Raw genomic sequence first — 18392 nt, forward strand, 5'->3', positions numbered from 1 at the left:
CGTTTACTCAAGAAAAATAGTTTCAAATGGGATGAGGCGGCCACTCGAGCATTTGAAGACTCTAAGCAGCAGATGGTGTCCTGTCCGGTTCTAGCATTGCCAAACTTCAACCAACCTTTCATTATAGAAACAAATGCCTCGGGAACAGGGTTGGGGGCTGTTCTGACTCAAGGAGACAAACCAATAGCCTTTTTCAGCCAAAAGCTCTCACATCGTGCTCAAAACAAATCCATCTATGAAAGGGAATTAATGACAGTCGTATTAGCTATCCAAAGGTGACGTCATTTCTTTTTAGGAGGAAAATTCACCGTGATTTCAACCAAAAAGCCTTGAAATTCTTGGTAGAACAGAGGGAAGTACAACCCCAATTTCAAAGGTGGTTAACCAAGCTTCTTGGCTATGATTTCGAGATACTTTACCAACTCGACTTGATGAACAAGGCAGCAGATGCCCTGTCTAGAGTCTTACCGTCTAAACTTGTTAGCTTATACTCGTCAGTAGTGTTAGATGTGGAACTTATATTAAAGGAGGTGGGGGAAGATGAGGAATTACAACAAATCATTACCTTATTGAAAGATAATTTGGATGGTAAACCAAACTACAAATTGACAAATGGAAGACTACTCTATAAAGGAAGGTTAGTCATCCTTAAACAATCGACTTTGATTCCCTCTTTATTGCATACTTACCATGATTCCATACTTGGAGGGCATTCGGGTTTCCTAAGGACCTACAAACGCATGAGTGGGGAGTTATATTGGCTGGGAATGAAGAGTGATATAAGAAATTATGTGGCTGGATGTGATATTTGTCAAAGAAACAAAAGAGAATCTCTAACCCCTGCAGGCTGCTACAACCGTTACCTATTCTCGAGCTAACCTTGGAAGAGTGGACCATGGACTTTGTTGAAGGACTTCCTAGAGCAGAATGACTTTGATTCCATCTTAGTAGTGGTTGATAGATTGAGCAAATATGGACTTTATCCCCCTCAAGCATCCATTTTCAGCAAAGCAGGTAGCAGAAATCTTCATACAGGAGATCATCAAGCTTCATGGCATTTGCAAGTCGATTACTACTGATAGGGATAAAATCTTTTTGAGTAATTTCTGGAGAGGTTTTTACAGCCCTAAGAACCAAATTAAGAAGAAGTACAGCTTTCCATCCTCAAACAAATGGACAAACTGTGTAAATCGGTGTTTGGAGACTTATTTAAGGTGTTTTTGCAATGAGCAACCTAATAAGTGGAATAAATGGTTGGCTTGGGTAGAGTATTGGTATAACACCACCTTCCATGCATCAATAAGGACCACCCCATTCCAAGCGATTTATGGGAGGACTCCCCCACCGTTGGTATAACACCACCTTCCATACATCTGTAATTCTGGGTTGAGAGGATTAGTTTTCGGTAAATAAATAAAGTTTGGAAGAAGTGTTGATTGCCATTATTTTTTTCTTTGGTTTTATTTACTTGTTCTTTCGATCTAGGAGAAGGGTAGGAAGAATTCGAGGCTTAACAACTTCTTCCACAGCTGAAGAAGTTACAGAAGGAATCGATGGGACGGGTCTCACAGCCATTGTTACAGATCTTTTTCCAATCTCCACAGTAATGTGAATTCAGTTTAATCAATGATATGCTTTATTTCTCTATTGTCGAATTGAGTGAACAAATCGCCCCATTCCTTGTGAATTTTGTTTCTTTACTTAATGGAAATTGAGTACCTGGTAGTAGGAGAGAGCGACACTAAATGGAAATCGTGTACCGGGTACACGATTCCACTAGCGAGATTGACAACAAGATAGTAAGAGAGAGCGACACTGAATGGAAATCATGTACTGGGTACACGATTTCACTAGCCACATGGATTAAACAGTCAAACAGTCAGCTGACTGGAAATCGTGTATTGGGTACACGATTTCACTACCCTAAATCTGTTAATACTTTCCCAAAACACCTATTTTTGAAAATATTTCCCCCCCAACCCTATTTTTTGTCATTATTTATTAAAAAAACATTATTTTAAAAAAAATCTTATTTACGAATAGTTTAAAAAATAAAGCCAAAATTTTGAAAACTAGAAAAAAAAGTAGTTTTTAAAAACTTGTTTATGTTTTTTAAATCTGGTTAAGAATACAATAACTGTATTTAAAAAATATGCAAATCATTATAATAAATGGGGAGAAAATAGTCGTAATTGTCAAAAACAAAAAACAAAAAACGAAATGGTTATCATACGGAGTCGTAGTCTCTGAATTTTAATTGACAATGGTTTAGTCTTTTTATTTTTAAATTTGTAACAATTTGACGTGCTTTACAACTTATAATAATTTAGTTCCTATCGTGAAAAGAGTTGGAAAGTAAGCCTACTTTCTTTCGATATACGTATTTTTTAAGTAAAATAGTTAAATTCTTAGCTAAATTTAAAAAACAAAAATAAAATTTTAAAAAATATATATTTTTTTATAGTTTTTAAAAATTAGTTTGTTATTTTAAAACATTAGTAGAAAGTAGATAAGAAAAAAAAAATAATTAGTTGTAAAATGGGTATTTAAAGGCTTAATTTTCAAAAACAAAAAACAAAAAAGATATGGTTACCAAATGGGGCTTGAATTAGAAAAATTATAATAGTAAGTAAAATAAGAGAAAATATTTACCAATATATAATCATTTAAAAATAATTGCATATATGATAAATGTTGATCAACCGCCTTTTCATTCATTTTTAATTTCCAAGTTTGTCCTTCTCTATTCCTCATCATTTTCCCTGTTTTTCCAAATTTTTTCTCCTTTCCCGGTCATGTTCTCCATTCTTTTTTTTTTTTTTTTTTTTTTTTCTTTTTCATTTTTCCCCATTTTGTCTCCTCTCCTATGGTGTGTTCTCCATTTTTTTTCCCATTTGGCTTCAATACTTGTTTTTTTTTTCAATTGCTTACATTTACTTTTTTTTTATTATTGTTATTTTTACTTTTGATTTTCAAATTTTTTTCATTGGTTAATTTTACTTTTTAATAAAATTAATTAATTAAAAAAAATTGAGAAAGCTAGGTTTCGAACCAAGGAATTGAAAGAAACTATTTTTCTCAATTTCTTACCATAGTTGGTGGGTTTTTAATAAACACTCCATTAGCTACTACTTACCGAATGAAGCCCAATAACAATATGAAAGAAAACCCATTAACATTTATATGAGTAAAAGCCCAATAACTTTACCAGAGAGAAAGCCCAAAATACCCTTTAGAAACCAATCCTTATAAGAAAGCTGCCATAACCTAGAACTTCACTTCCCCGCCTCCGGTCAATAAGAGAAGGTACGTCGACTCTTCCCTTCTTCTTCTCTGTCCAACCAGATCGCTAAAATGAAATTTATTTGTGATTATTCAATATTCTATAGAAAAAAATCTTAATGCTATCTTGCTGAAGTTTTGTACTATTATTTCCCTGGATCAAGCGAGTAATTCCCAGCATTTTTGTTCTCCGGTGAAAAGTCAGTCAAGTTTTTGGTACTCTTTACCATATTTGAGCTCCTGGTTCGCTGTAATTTGTGTTCATCGTATAAATGTATCCACTTTTTGAATAGGCAATGGCTCCGAAGCAACCGAATACTGGTCTCTTCGTGGGGCTTAACAAAGGACACGTAGTTACGAAGAAGGAATTGGCTCCGCGCCCCTCGGATCGTAAAGGAGTAAGTTGATTTTGTATTTCGTTAATCTAGGGTGTACATTGGGTAATCATAAACATTCTCCAAACTATTTCCTTTTTAAAATTTTTATTGAGTTGATTCCATTCGTCTCTTTTCTTACTTGGGGTTTTAGTGGTGGATGAAACTAGGGTTTGCCTGGGGAATAAATACCCTTGGTAGTGTCGATTTGATAAGATATTTTTAATAATTATTCTATGTTATATGGACTTAGCTTAATACTCTACAAAAGCTCTAAAGCAAGGAGATAAATCTTGATCGTACATTTGAATGTTTGTTCCTCACATAAGTGAATTGAAAGTCGGATGTGGACTGTGTTTGACTGTTTGGTTTGTTATCAGTTTCCTTCAATGATATTTTAGCTCTACCTTTTATAAGTTTTTATTTATTGTCTGCATGTGCTCAGTTAGATTGATAATGTTGAATGCTAGCAAAGGAGTCTGCTTTGTGAGGGTCTTGACCATATGCATATTACCATTTTGCATATAAAACAAATTGGAACTTCTTTTGTTCTGGACTATTGGTTTCTTTCAGAGCTATTTTAGCTGTTGGTGGATGGAAGTAATTGACACAAAATGATTAATGTTTGCTTGAATTCTGATTGTTACCATAGAAAAGTAGCAAAAGAGTTCTGTTTGTGAGGAATTTGATCCGGGAAGTTGCTGGCTTTGCCCCATATGAGAAGAGAATCACCGAGCTTCTTAAAGTTGGAAAAGATAAGAGAGCGCTAAAAGTGGCTAAGAGAAAGTTGGGAACTCACAAGCGAGCAAAGAAGAAGAGAGAAGAGATGTCCAGCGTTCTCCGCAAGATGAGGTATTTTCATATGGCTTTCAATTTTAACTCATTGTGATTGAATTTTATCCTTAATTCACTTCTGACGTGCTATCAACGGTAATACATAATTTAATTATGTTTTTTTCCATATACTAAAACTTTTTTCTTTGAATATCTTATTGATACAGAGCTGGTGGAGGTGGCGAGAAGAAGAAATGAAACTTGTGTGGTTAATTCCCATAATGTATAAGGACATGCTCTAGATTTGATATTTTTCTTATCCAGAAGGAAATTGAGTGGATTTTTGAACATTTTGTTAGATGAACTGTGATGTTATTAGAACTTATATTTAAATTTCTTCAAGTCGTTTTTTTAATTGCACCTTGCGGCCATTTGTATCTCTTTTGGTATAATTGCCAATTAGCAAGAATGTAATTCATCATTTAATTTAGCTTTTGAGAATGTTTTATTTGAAGGCAAAAAACTATTAATTGTTTTCTTTTGATAGTAAGTTCTTCGAATTTTAGGATTTTTTTAATTAACTTAATTTTAGGGGAATTTTCAAAAATAGAAAAATGGGAAAAACTATTTATATAAAATAGTAAAATTTTAATCTTCTTTAATGTGTGGGCAGAATCTTTCCCATGATCTCGCTCTCTCAAAGAATCTCGCTCTCTCTCACTTTCTCTCTCAAAGAATCTCGCTCTCTCTCACTTTCTCTCTCAAAATCTCGCTCTCTCTCCAGTTTCTCTCTCTCTCCACTTTCTCGCTCTCTCCACTCTTGCTCTCTCACTTTCTCTCTCAAAGACCTAGATGAAATTCACTAACAAGTAGAGGACTCCCAAGACTCTTGAAGCTGCACTCCTGTAAGGCATAAAACCCCTTCCAAGACTCTTGAAGTTGCACTACTCTTTTAAGACTTTTACTCCAAGCTTCAAAGACTCTTGAAGCTGCACTCTTATATGACATAAGACCTTTGAAGACATAAATACTCTTCCAAGACTTCTACTCCAAGCTTCCAAGACTTCTACTTCAAGAACGTTTGGTGCTTTCCTTTGAAGACATAAATACTCTTCCAAGACTTCTACTCTAAGACTTCTACTTCAAGAACGTTTGGTGCTTTCTTTCTTCAAGTCAAACATATTAAAGAGAATCAGAGGATCAAGTATTAAAGATTTAACCACATCGCATCAAATCAACTCCAACATCAACACCAACTTAAGTTCAACTCCCCGAAACACGTTTCTCTGGAAATCTCGTGCGAACAAATTGGCACGCCCAGTGGGATCTCTCTACCTCTCATCTCTTTCTCAACATTCAAACAAGCCAAATGGCGCCTAAGAAGGTGGCATCCAAATCTCCTCCTCCGCAAACGGCTCATACAAGGGATCGGTCACCCGCGGCCGCTCAAAAGAAATCATGCAGGAGCAAAAGCAGAGATCCCTCATCGCCCACGACATCTTGAAACAAATGATGGAATCCCCACAAAGTGGGGTTGTCATCAAAGAAAATCCCTTGTTCGACAACTCTACTTTCGCACCCGATGGACCAGAAAGAGATTCATTGCCAGATGTGATTTCTGTCATGATGGCGGATGTGACGGCGGAAGTGGCCATGGTTGAAATGGAAAGGAAGATTAACTTCCTGATGAAAGTCGTCGAGGAGCGAGACCACGAGATCGCTGCCCTGAAGGAACAAATGCAGTCTCGAGCGAGAGGCTGCTCAATCAAGCCTAGCACCCACGATGAAAGCAATCGACAAGGGGAAGACCGTGCTACAAGAAAGCCAATCGCAACAGTCAACCTCGGTGGCCTCTTTGTCGGTCCAACAACTACAAGACATGATTATGACCTCCATAAGAGCTCAATATAGAGGGTCGGCCCAAACCTCCTTCATGTATTCCAAGCCATACACTCGGAGCATCGACAACCTGAGAATGCCTACTGGATATCAGCCCCCAAAGTTCCAACAATTCGACGGAAAGAGCAACCTAAAGCAATACATCGCCCACTTTGTAGAAACATGCGAAAATGCAGGAAAAAGAGGAGATCTACTGGTCAAACAGTTTGTCAGAACCCTCAAAGGGAACGCTTTTGACTGGTACATAGACTTAAAGCCTGAGGTGATTGACAGCTGAGAGCAACTTGAAAGAGAATTCTTGAATCGCTTCTACCAAACGCACCGTTAGCATGATGGAGCTGATAAAATCCAAACAATGGAAAGGGGAACCAGTCGTCGACTACATCAATCGATAGAGAGCTCTTAGTCTGGATTGCAAAGATCGACTCATTGAGTTGTCTACTGTGGAAATGTGCACGCAGGGTATGCACTGGGAACTCCTCTATATCCTACAAGGGATTAAGCCCTGTACCTTTGAAGAATTAACGACCCGCGCTCACGACACTAAGTATCGCCAACAGAGGAACGAGGGACTTTCTGAACCACGAACTGAGGAAAGACAAGAAAGAGGTGAAGGGCGCCGAGAAAATGGTGAAGGGCGTCGAGAAAACTGTGAAAGGTATCATGAAGGAATCAATGGTCATTAACACAACCCCATTGAAGTTCTCCTCAAAAGGGAAAGAAAAGAAGATAGAGAAGAAAGACCAAGAAGGCGAGAGACGTCGCCCAACCCTGAAAGAAAGACAGGCGAAGGTTTATCCATTCCCTGACTCTGACGTAGCGGACATGCTTGAACAATTACTGGAGAACCACCTTATCCAACTGCCAGAATGTAGGTGACCGGAACAGGCCGGCAAGGTGGATGACCCCAATTACTGCAAGTATCACAAAGTCATCAGTCACCCAGTCGAAAAATGCTTCGTACTGAAAGAATTGATCCTCAAATTGGCCCGTGAAAGGAAAATAGAACTGGATCTAGATGAGGTGGTCCAAACGAATCATGCTGCAGTGACAGTAACTCCGAGCGTGGTGCCACCAACCATATCTTATGAAGAAAGGGAGATCTTGGTCCAGTTTGGGACCTTCGAACCTATGGTAGTGTGGTTTCAGCAGGAGGTCCAAGCTACAGATCCTCAAAACGGAGGAGAGCGTGCTGACGATGACGATAATGAAAGGTGGATAGTAGTGACTCATCGAAAGAGAAGACAACCAAACTCCACCCAAAAAGAGTCGCGTTCCTATCGAAACTATAGAAGAAGAAACAAGACTCATAAAAAGAAAGGCAAAAAGATGACACGGAAGCCTAAGCCTGCTAAGAAAGAAGACAAGGACTTCCCTCAATTTCGACGGCCGCCAACTTTGGCAGAATTTCTCCCAAGAAGCTTTCTCAATAATCATCCAGAGAAAGTATAAGAAGTTATTGCATGTCACACTGTCGGCATAGTGGAAGTCGACAACAATCATGTGACTGCTGAAGAAGTCAAAGACTCATAAGAAATGAAGCAAAGAACTTCTGTCTTCGATCGTATTAAACCTTCAAGTGCTCGATCTTCAGTCTTTCAAAGATTAAGTATGGCCATGGTAGGAGAAGAGGACCAATGTCCAACGACTACTTCTGCTCGAACTTCAACCTTCAAAAGGCTAAGTATATCCACATCAAAGAAAGATCGACCTTCAATATCTGCTTTTGATTGTCTCAAGACAACAAGCGATCAACATAAAGGAAGGATGAAAATCTTGAAGGCGACGTCATTCAATGAAGAAAACAACGGCAAAAAGATTCACAGTCGTGTCCCTTCACGCATGAAGAGGAAATTTTCTGTTGACATAAGTACAGAAGGTTCCTTGATAGTGAAGCCAAAACTCATCATATTGACGAATCCTACAAATGAAGAGGATAATCAAAACCATGATGTAATAAGAGTTTCTGAAGTTTAAATGAAGAAGCTCCTCATCACAAGAGCCTAAACTGCATAATGCTCTTAGCCCGCAAGAGCTTAAAATGTGAACGACCCAAAAAAAAAAAATTATTCGAACTACATTATGACTTGATCCCTATCATTAAGAAGGGTATGTAAGCAGCTTGAAAGAAACTTCAAGTTCAGTCCAGTTAAAAAAAAAAAAAAAAAGAGAAAAATTTGAACTACATTATGACTTGATCCCTATCATTAAGAAGGGTATGTAGGCAGCTTGAAAGAAACTTCAAGTTCAGTCCAGTTGAAAACAAAAAAAGAGAAAAAAACTTGAACTACATCATGATTTGATCCCTTTCTTTAAAGGTACGAAGGAAACTTAAAGAAATTTAAGTTTAGTCCATCAGAAAAGGTACCACAACCTAAGTATGATACTACAAGATTGATGTTGATCATCCTCGTTAAAGAATGACACTCCAGATTGAAGATGTTCATCCCTATTGGGGGCAACACAATGGATTGAAGATGTTCATCCCTCGTAAGGAGCCAACACAGTAAATAAAAGGCACACACTTGGAATGCATTTCGCTTCCTCTTTAAAATCAAACTTTGATGCTCTTTAATCTTCAAGTTCAGAGGCTTCATCGATATTCCTCCATCTTCAAGTTTAGAGGCTTCATCGATGTTTCATCTTCATGTTCAAGTCTGGAGGTTTTGCGATGCCATCTTCACGCTCAAGTCGCGAAGTCGAGCTCAATGTGAAGATTCATCGATACTTCATCAAACTCAAATGCAGAGGATTTTTCGATGCTTTGTCAAACTCAAATGCGAAGGTCCCATCGATGCCTCTTCATCTTCAAATTTAAGGTTGGTGTGCATGGTTCGGCTCCATCTTCAATGACTCGGTCTACAAAATCATGACTCAGCTTCACTTCATCTCCAAAGTCTGGCGTGGTTCGCTTCATCTCCAAACTGATGACGCGACTTCACTTCATCTTCAAGTTGTGGCATGGCTTCGTTTCATATCCAAACTGATAGCGCGGCTTCACTTCATCTCCAAAATGTTGGCGTAGTTTCGCTTTATCTTCAAAGTCGTGGTGGGCGGTTTTCGTTTTCCACTCCAAAATGTTGGCCACGACTTCGTTCATCTTCAAAGTCGTGGCGTGGCTTCGTTTCATCTTCGAACTGATGACACGGTTTCACTTCAATCTCCAAAATGATGACACGGCTTCACTCCATCTTCAAAGTCGTGGTGCGGTTTTGTTTCCTCTCCAAAATATGGTACACATTCACCCGTTCCCCAAAATTGGTGTAGCTTCGCTTCCTCTGAAAAATGTGGTGTAGTTCCACCTCATATGCGAGATCAAAGTTTGGTTGTGTCTAGCTCTAACCTCTTATGCGAGGACGACTCTAGTCCATCCAGCTCACCTTATATGCCGAGGACAACTCCAGTCTATCTGCTCCGCCTTGTACGCGAGATCGACTCTAGACAACCTGACTCCATTCAAAAATCTTAATGGCACATTCTTCTCATCTTCAAGGTTTGATGGCATATCCGCCTCATCTTTAATACTCAATGATATATTTACCTTATCTTTCAAATTTTTGATCAAGGAGTAAACATAACAAGGCAAACCTTTCGAGGATCAGGATCCCCTAGAGTGATCGAATGGGAGAGTTGTATGCCTTTGCGGGGCTCCTTCCCAGACGATCAGGATATACAAGCGATGCTACAAGGTAGACCTTTCGAGATCCTCCCTAGGGTGAATCGAAATTGAGAGAGTTGTAAGCCTTTGCAGGGCCCCCCCATTGATGATTAGGATGGACGAACGATGCTACAAAGTAGACCTTTTCGGGATCCACCTAAGGTGATCGAATGGGAAGAGTTGTAAGCCTTTGCGGTGCCCTTCCCATGACGATCAGGGATGTACGAACGGTGCTACAAAGTAGACCTTTTCGGATCCACCTAGGGTGATCGAATGGGAGAGTTGTAAGCCTTTGTACGGCCCCTCCCATGACGATCAAGATACACAAGCGCACCAAAGCGGTCGATAAGATTAAAAAAAGAACTTGTTTTGTTGTGCTCCTTGGTTGCACCGTAACTCCTACAAAAAAAAAAAAAAAATAGTAGGGGGGCAAGTTAGTTAAAAAAAATAATAATAATAAAAAAAGGAAGCAATATATATATATATAATATGAAAAAAAAAAAAGAAAGGAACCCTAATTCCCATCTTTCTTCTTATCTCCCTTCTCTTCACTTACAGCTTCCCTACTGCAATTCAAGGCTGATTTGCAGTTCGAGTCCGATTGACAAAGATGTAAAGAACGTAAGATCGAAAGAGAAATCACAATCAAACTGCAAGGGACGTAAGAATGAAAGGAGATCAACACTACAAGATGAAAAAGAGCATGCATCCTGCCAGTATTTATATAGCTAAGTTCGATGAAATTTTTTCTACTAATAAAGTTGAAATCTGATAAAATCATGGTTTACTCGAACTGAATATTTTTTATTTTATTGTGGAACTCCGATTTCTTGCTGAAATTAGTTAAGAGTCTAACAAAAAAAGATCATGCTCGATTGGAGGTTGCTTGAATTAGGGGTCACGGTGGAGTTTTGAATCCCTAGATTCAACGACGAGGAGTTTTGAGCTTAAGACTTGAGAGAATCTGGCATAAGCTAATAGTATGGAGAAGGAAATCTTGCTAAGGCTGGTATCGGCTAGCCACAAAGCAGACGGCTGCCTAAAAAAAAAAAGATAATAATAATAATAATAATAATAATAAAATAATAATAATAATAATAACTAAAAAGGGAGAATCTCGCTCGAAATCCTCTGTATCGCTCTTTCCCACAATCTCGCTAAAATGCTCTTGCTGATCTCGCTCTCTCCCACGATCTCGCTCTCTCTAGTGTCGCTCACAATCTTGCTCTCTCCCACGATCTCGCTTCTCCTAGTATCGCTCACAATCTCGCTCTCTCCCACGATCTCGCTCTCTCTAGTATCGCTCACAATCTCGCTCTCTCCAGTGTCGCTCTCTCCCACGATCTCCAGACTGCTTTCTCCCAAGTCGCTCTCCTCAAACTCTCGCTCTCTCCCACGATCTCGCTCATAATCTCGCTCTCTCCCATGATCTCGCTCTCTCGCCACAATCTCGCTCTCTCCAGTGTTGCTCACCTGCTAATTGCAGCACTCTGCAAACAGAAGATTGTGAAAGGAGAGAAACTCGTGAACTTAGTCACCGCCTTGGTGCCTCAGAGACAATGTGTTTGGCCAATTCTCGAAGATATCGTTGATGAAGCTGTTCATGATACCCATGGCCTTGCTAGAATACCGATGTCTGGATGAGCTTGCTTCAGCACCTTGAAGATGTAGATCTTTTACGTATCTACACTCTTTTTTGTCCTTTCTTCTTCTTGTCTCCGGTAGTAGCGTATCATTCCTTCTTCAGCTGTTAAACGAATCGAAATCGATTCTCAAATTAAGTTCCTGGTGAAGTTGGTAGGGTATCGCTGGTGATGGCTTGGTATCGCTGGTAATGGCCTGATCTCGATGGTAATGATTTGGTATCACTGGTAATGGCCTGATATCGCTGGTAATGGCCTGATCTCGCTAGTAAGGTTGTCTTCTAATACAATTGGCTCTCCAAAATCTCTTCCATTTAAGTTCAAATTCATATTCCATTCAAATTGGAATTAAAATCAACTGTTATTTCAAATCTCAGTCTAAAAGCCTCTAATCCAAATTTTTCAAAGCCAGCTAAATTGGGTGAGATAAATGTCAAATCGTCCCAAATTAAAATTTGGCCATATCCCAATTTTATCAATATTCGAATGGTTAACCTTGATATTGAGTTATGAAATAAAATTCCGAGTCAAAATTTGGCTATATTCCAAATTTATCTCCAATTTAAAATCAACCTTAGTTTCTAATACTCATTTCCAAGTAAATTGAGCATATCCCAAATTTCTATCTCAAACCAAAATTGATCAAGATTCAATTTCACCCCAAATTCTATTCCGAATTCAAAATTAAGTTAAATTAAATTTGCAATTAAAGTGGAACATAAATCCTACTTTAGTTCAAATTAAAGTTTACTTAGCGAAAAGTGTGTCAAACGAACAAGATTTCAAAATTTTTTGAGCTAAATTCTCATATTTTGATCATAATGATGCACCAAATTAAAAGAGTCAAAAATCATACTTTGATCTCAAATTACATTTTTTCGAGATTCATCCACCCATATACGTGCATAAATCTCGAAAAGGGGGCATTTGTTGAATGAAAAATTTTGGACCAATCATAAGTCACCACGTCGTTTGCTAAATTAACGACGAATTTCTAAATCCCAAAAATCAATCCTCTCAACGCAAACTTACAAATGAAAAGAAATATAACCAAACCAGAGAGAAAACTAAAATACTCAGTGGGAAAAATTAGAAAACTAAGAATAGTAGCTTCCAGCCTTCATTTCGAGAGGTGCTGGATCCCCTCCTGAAAAGACGAACGTCTTTGCACATAAAATCTTCCCTGCCTTCTTTCTCTTTCTCTTCCAATTTATTTAATCTCCTTGTGGTCCCACCCCCAACGGATCCTTAACAGAATTGCCCTTTTCCCCCATATTCTCATACTCCACTATCTCTCTAACTAACTCTTGTGGTGTTTTTACCTTTTTGTCCCTCTTTTTGTATGTGAATATAATGGGAGGCTTTACATTACCACTCCTCTTGAAATGCACCTTGTCCTCAAGGTGGAAGGATGGAAATTGCTGGTTGATGTTCGTTACCGACTCCCATGAGGCCTCATTATCCGGAAGGCCCTTCCATCTAATAAGCCATTCTTGTGTGTTTAGTTCTCCATTCCACCTTACTCCAAGCACCACTTTAGGGGCAACCTGTAGCTCAAATTCTTCAGTTGACTTACCCACTTTTTTCTTAAGTTGAGACACATGAAATACATCATGTATCACTGCCTCTGGTGGTAGATTCAGTCGATACGCCACTTCTCCTATCTTTTTAGTTATTTGATACGGACCATAGAACCTTGGAGATAACTTCTCGCTCTTCCTTTTTGCTAGTGATCTTTGTCTGTAGGGTCTTAGTTTGAGAAAAACTTCATCTCTTACCTCAAATGTCAGCTCACGTGTGTGCTGGTTGGCCTGCTTTTTCATTCTATTTTGTGCAATTTCCAGATTCTCCTTAAGTGCATTCAAAGCCAAGTCCCGTTCCTTTAATAGGTTGTCAACATTGTCATTGCTGAATTTTGTTTTCCCATAATGTATTAATGGTGGGGGAGTCCTCCCATAAATTGCTTGGAATGGGGTGGTCCTTATTGATGCATGGAAGGTGGTGTTATACCAATACTCTGCCCAAGCCAACCATTTATTCCAGTTATTAGGTTGCTCATTACAAAAACACCTTAAATAAGTCTCCAAACACCGATTTACACGTTCAATTTGTCCATTTGTTTGAGGATGGAAAGTTGTACTTCTTCTTATTTTGGTTCCTAGAGCTGCAAAAACTTCTCTCCAAAAATTACTCAAAAAGATTTTATTCCTATCAGTAGTAATCGCTTGGGAATGCCATGAAGCTTGGTGATCTCCTGTATGAAGATTTCTGCTACTTGCTTTGTTGAAAATGGATGCTTGAGGGGGATAAAGTGCCCATATTTGCTCAATCTATCAACCGCTACTAAGATGGAATCAAAGCCCCCAGCTATAGGAAGTCCTTCAACAAAGTCCATGGTCCACTCTTCCAAGGTTAGCTCGGGAATAGGTAACGGTTGTAGCAGTCCTGCAGGGGTTAGAGATTCTATTTTGTTTCTTTGACAAATATCACATCCAGCCACATAATTTTTTATATCACTCTTCATTCCAGGCCAATATAATTCCCCACTTATGCGTTTGTAGGTCCTTAGGAAACCCGAATGCCCTCCAAGTATGGAATCATGGTAAATATGCAATAAAGAGGGAATCAAAGTCGATTGTTTAGGGATGACTAACCTTCCTTTTAGAGTAGTCTTCCATTTTTCCATTTGTAGTTTGGTTTACCATCTGGATTGTCTTTCAATAAGGCAATGATTTGTTGTAATTCCTCATCTTCCTCTACCTCCTTTAATATGAGTTCCACATCTAACACTGGTGAGGAGTATAAGCTAACAAGTTCAGATGGTAAGTTGACTTTAGACAGGGCATCTGTGCCTTTGTTCATCAAGCCGGGCTGGTAAAGTATCTCGAAATCATAGCCAAGAAGTTTGGTTAACCACCTATGAAATTGGGGTTGTACTTCCCTCTGTTCCACTAAGAATTTCAAGGCTTTTTGGTTGAAATCATGGTGAATTTTCCTCCTAATAAGTAATGACGCCACCTTTGGATAGTTAATACGACTGCCATTAATTCTTTTTCATAGATGGATTTGTTTTGAGCACTCTGTGAGAGCTTTTGGCTGAAAAAGGCTATTGGTTTGTCTCCTTGAGTCAGAACACCCCCAACCCTGTTCCCGAGGCATCTGTTTCTATAATGAAAGGTCTGTCTCTTATACACATCTAGATGTGTATAAGAGACAGCTTTCATATATGGACTTGTTTTGAGCACGCTGTGAGAGCTTTTGGCTGAAAAAGGCTATTGGTTTGTCTCCTTGAGTCAGAACAGCCCCCACCCCTATTCCCGAGGCATCTGTTTCTATAATGAAAGGTTGGTTGAAGTCTGGCAATGCTAGAACCGGACAGGACACCATCTGCTACTTCAAGTCTTTAAATGCCCGAGTGGCAGCCTCATCCCATTTGAAACCATTTTTCTTGAGCAAACGTGTTAGTAGAGCTGCCCTAATGTTGTAACCTTGAACAAAGCACCGATAATAACTGGTCAACCCCAAGAAACCCCTCAATTCAGTCACATTCGTGGGACATGGCTAGTTGACCATAGGTTGGATCTTCTCCCCATCAGCTTCAACCCCTTGGTGTGAAATCCAATGCCCCAAATATTGTATCCTCTCTCGGCAAAATACACATTTCTTTTAGTTAGCAAAGAGTTTGTTGTCTCTTAGAATGTTGAACACCACTCCTAGGTGAGTCTCATGAGTGGAAACATCTGGACTATACACCAAAATATTATAAAAAAACACAAGTATAAAGCGATGTAGAAAGGGTTTAAAAACCTGATTCATCAGTGATTGGAAAGTTGCAAGTGCATTCGTGAGCCCAAAAGGCATAACCAAGAACTCGTAGTGCCCTTTGTGAGTTCTAAATGCTGTCTTCTCGATGTCTTCCTCTCTCATGCGGATTTGGTGGTAACCTGACTTTAAATCAAGCTTTGAGAATACTACAGCCCCGTGTAACTCGTCAAGTAACTCCTCAATGACTGGAATAGGGAATTTGTCAGCTATTGTAGCTTGATTCAACCTCCTATAGTCAACAAAAAATCTTCAACCCCCATCCTTCTTCTTTACCAGTAAAACTGGGCTTGAGTAGGGACTCCTACTAGGTCTAATGAATCTAGCTTGTAGCATTTCATGAACTAGGTTCTCTATCTCCTCTTTTTGCGCATATCCATACTTATAGGGCCTAATTGATTGGATTGGTTCTGTCTTTAATGGTTATTCGGTGGTCGACTGCCCTTCTAGGGGGAAGTGAAGTTGGTTAGCTGAATACATCTTGGTTTTGCTCTAATAGTGCTTGAATCATGACAGGTAATGCAGGTTGGTCTTCTTCCTTCCTCCCTTCCTCCATGCCATCAAGGTCTTCAAACTCAAGATGCTGGAAATCTACTAAGAAACCTATATCTTCCTCATTCCACTATTTACTTAGCATTTTAAAGGAAACTTCAGCCTTAGTGAGGGAGAGATCCTCTTTTAGCACGATAGGTGCTCCATTCGACCAAAAGGCCATTGTTAATGAAGGCCAGTGGATTCCCATGAACTCAGTGATACATAGCCAGGGCATTCCAAGAACTACATTCATCCTTCCTAACTCCATAGCCAAGAAATNATGAAGGCCAGTGGATTCCCATGAACTCAGTGATACATAGCCAGGGCATTCCAAGAACTACATTCATCCTTCCTAACTCCATAGCCAAGAAATCAGCCTTCACCATTACATTTGGGAGTGTGAGCTCTACCCCCGTGCAAATACCCTTTCCCTCGATTTCACTTCCATTTCCTATCACCATCTTGAACCTCTTCTGTTGTTCCAATGGTAACTTCAGCTCCCTAACCGTTTCTTGATGGATAAAGTTGTGAGTAGCTCCTGAATCAATGAGGACTACCACTTCCTTGTCCCTGATTTTCCCCTTGAGTTTCATTGTTCCCTTTGCTGAAAAACCAAGTAGGGAGTTCAACGATAGTTCCACCTTTTCTTGTACTTCACCATACTTCAATTCCACCGGTTCTTCTCCTTTGATTAACTTCTTTTCCTCCATTTCCTCCTCTTCATTGGCTATAAATAGCATGAATTGTCTATTTTCTTTGAACTTACAGCGGTGTCCTGGGGCATACTTTCCATTACAACGGAAACAAAGTCCCTTGTCAAGTCGTTCTCTAAATTTAAGGTCACTTAGTCTCTTCATTGAGGCCTCCTTCTTGATGGGAAGATTCTATTTTGCAGGAATGGGAACTAACAGCTTCACGGGTAATGCGATTTGTTTCATGGTTGGTTTATCCATAGGCTTTCCTTGACTTTTATCACCAGATTCCCCTCTGTTCATTTGGCCCATCTTCTGGTTCAGCCCATTGCAGCCCAACTTTTTCAAGGCCAGCTTGAGTGCGATGTTCCGGTCATTCACCAGTTGGGCTTCCTTCATACATTCGTCAAGAGTTTTGGGATTCCGGCTAACCACTTCAGCTTGCAGCTCCGGTTCTAACCCGTTCAAGAATGCATCCTTCAGTACTTCCTCTAATAAGTCCGGCAATGGAGCAGAATAATTGACGAATTTTTTTACATATTCTTGGTATGAACCCTCTTGTAGAATTTTCAATAAACTTGCGCATAAGCTTCCTTCTCCAACCCTCCGGTAGTGTTCAAACAACCTACGCTTCAGCTCTTCCCATGTAGTAATGACCCTGCGGTTGTTACTCCATCAGAACCAATCAACTTCATCAGGGGCGAAGCTAATCACAACCACCTTCACCTTTTTAGCATCAGAGAGCTCATGAATTTCAAAGAAATGCTCTGCTCGATAGACCCACGATTCCGGGTTGTCACCTGCAAACAAGGGCATTTCTAAACGTTTATACTTACCTCTGTCCAAGTTGCCTCCACTGGGAAAATGAGATGATTCGGCTTCCTCTGTCTTCCCTTTTGACTTAAGATTGCTTCCTTCAGTTCGCATCGATTCTTCTTTCTTTTAAGCCATGTTATTCTTTCTAACCTCCTCGGTCAACTTCTCCAAGTTCTTACACAGGCCGACAAAGAGCTCATTCAGCCCTACCATTTCCTTCTTTGTAGCCTTCACCCTCTCTTCCAATTTTTTTTTGAGCCATGGTGCACGTTTCCCCAGGGTTGCGACTCTGATACCAAGTTGTTAAGCCCCAAGTTCTTCCTACCCTTCTCCCAGATCGAAAGAACAAGTAAATAAAACCAAAGAAAGAAATAATGGCAATCGACACTTCTTCCAATCTTTATTTATTTACCAAAAATCAATCCTCTCAACCAAGAATTACAGATGAAAAGAAATATAACCAAACCAGAGAGAAAACTAAAATACTCAGTGGGAAAAATTAGAAAACTAAGAACAGCAGCTTCCAACCTTCAATTCGAGAGGTGCTGGATCTCTTCCTGAAAAGACGAACGTCTTTGCACACAAAATCTTCTCTGCCTTCTTTCTCTAATAATTTATTTAATCCCCCTGTGGTCCCACCCCTAACGGATCCTCAACTGAATTGACCTTTTTCCTCATATTCTCATACTCCACTATCTCTCTAACTAACTATCACACCTCGAACCAAATTGTCTTCCTAACCTGGACGGAATGGTGACTGCAACAGTTACCAACCCTTTTGCTGGCACTTACTGCCTATCTTACTTTAAAATAATATTCAAACCCTGAATACATACATAATAACACAGAGCTTAACACATTTACATTACAGGGTTTCACAACATTTGTTTTTATATAG

General features: G+C 39.3%; 1 protein-coding gene across 1 annotated transcript; it reads left to right on the top strand.

The window, feature by feature from the left end:
• The first annotated feature begins 3250 nt into the window (after positions 1-3250).
• On the top strand, positions 3251-4850 carry LOC120071015 (60S ribosomal protein L36-2-like). Its single transcript, XM_039023002.1, has 4 exons — positions 3251-3306; positions 3576-3680; positions 4309-4508; positions 4658-4850. The coding sequence occupies exons 2-4, from the start codon at positions 3579-3581 to the stop codon at positions 4686-4688; spliced, it is 333 nt and encodes a 110-aa protein (XP_038878930.1). The 5' UTR covers positions 3251-3306; positions 3576-3578; the 3' UTR covers positions 4689-4850.
• The last annotated feature ends 13542 nt before the right edge of the window (positions 4851-18392 follow it).

The sequence above is a fragment of the Benincasa hispida genome, chromosome 1, assembly GCF_009727055.1.
Source record: "Benincasa hispida cultivar B227 chromosome 1, ASM972705v1, whole genome shotgun sequence".
NCBI classification, from domain to species: Eukaryota; Viridiplantae; Streptophyta; class Magnoliopsida; order Cucurbitales; family Cucurbitaceae; genus Benincasa; species Benincasa hispida.

Excerpts from the sequence above, each read along its gene's own strand:
- LOC120071015 (XM_039023002.1), top strand. The coding sequence starts at position 3,579 with ATGGCTCCGAAGCAACCGAATACTGGTCTCTTCGTGGGGCTTAACAAA. Across the intron at positions 3,681-4,308 it reads GCCCCTCGGATCGTAAAGGA|AAAAGTAGCAAAAGAGTTCT; the intron begins GTAAGTTGATTT and ends TTGTTACCATAG. Across the intron at positions 4,509-4,657 it reads AGCGTTCTCCGCAAGATGAG|AGCTGGTGGAGGTGGCGAGA; the intron begins GTATTTTCATAT and ends TTATTGATACAG.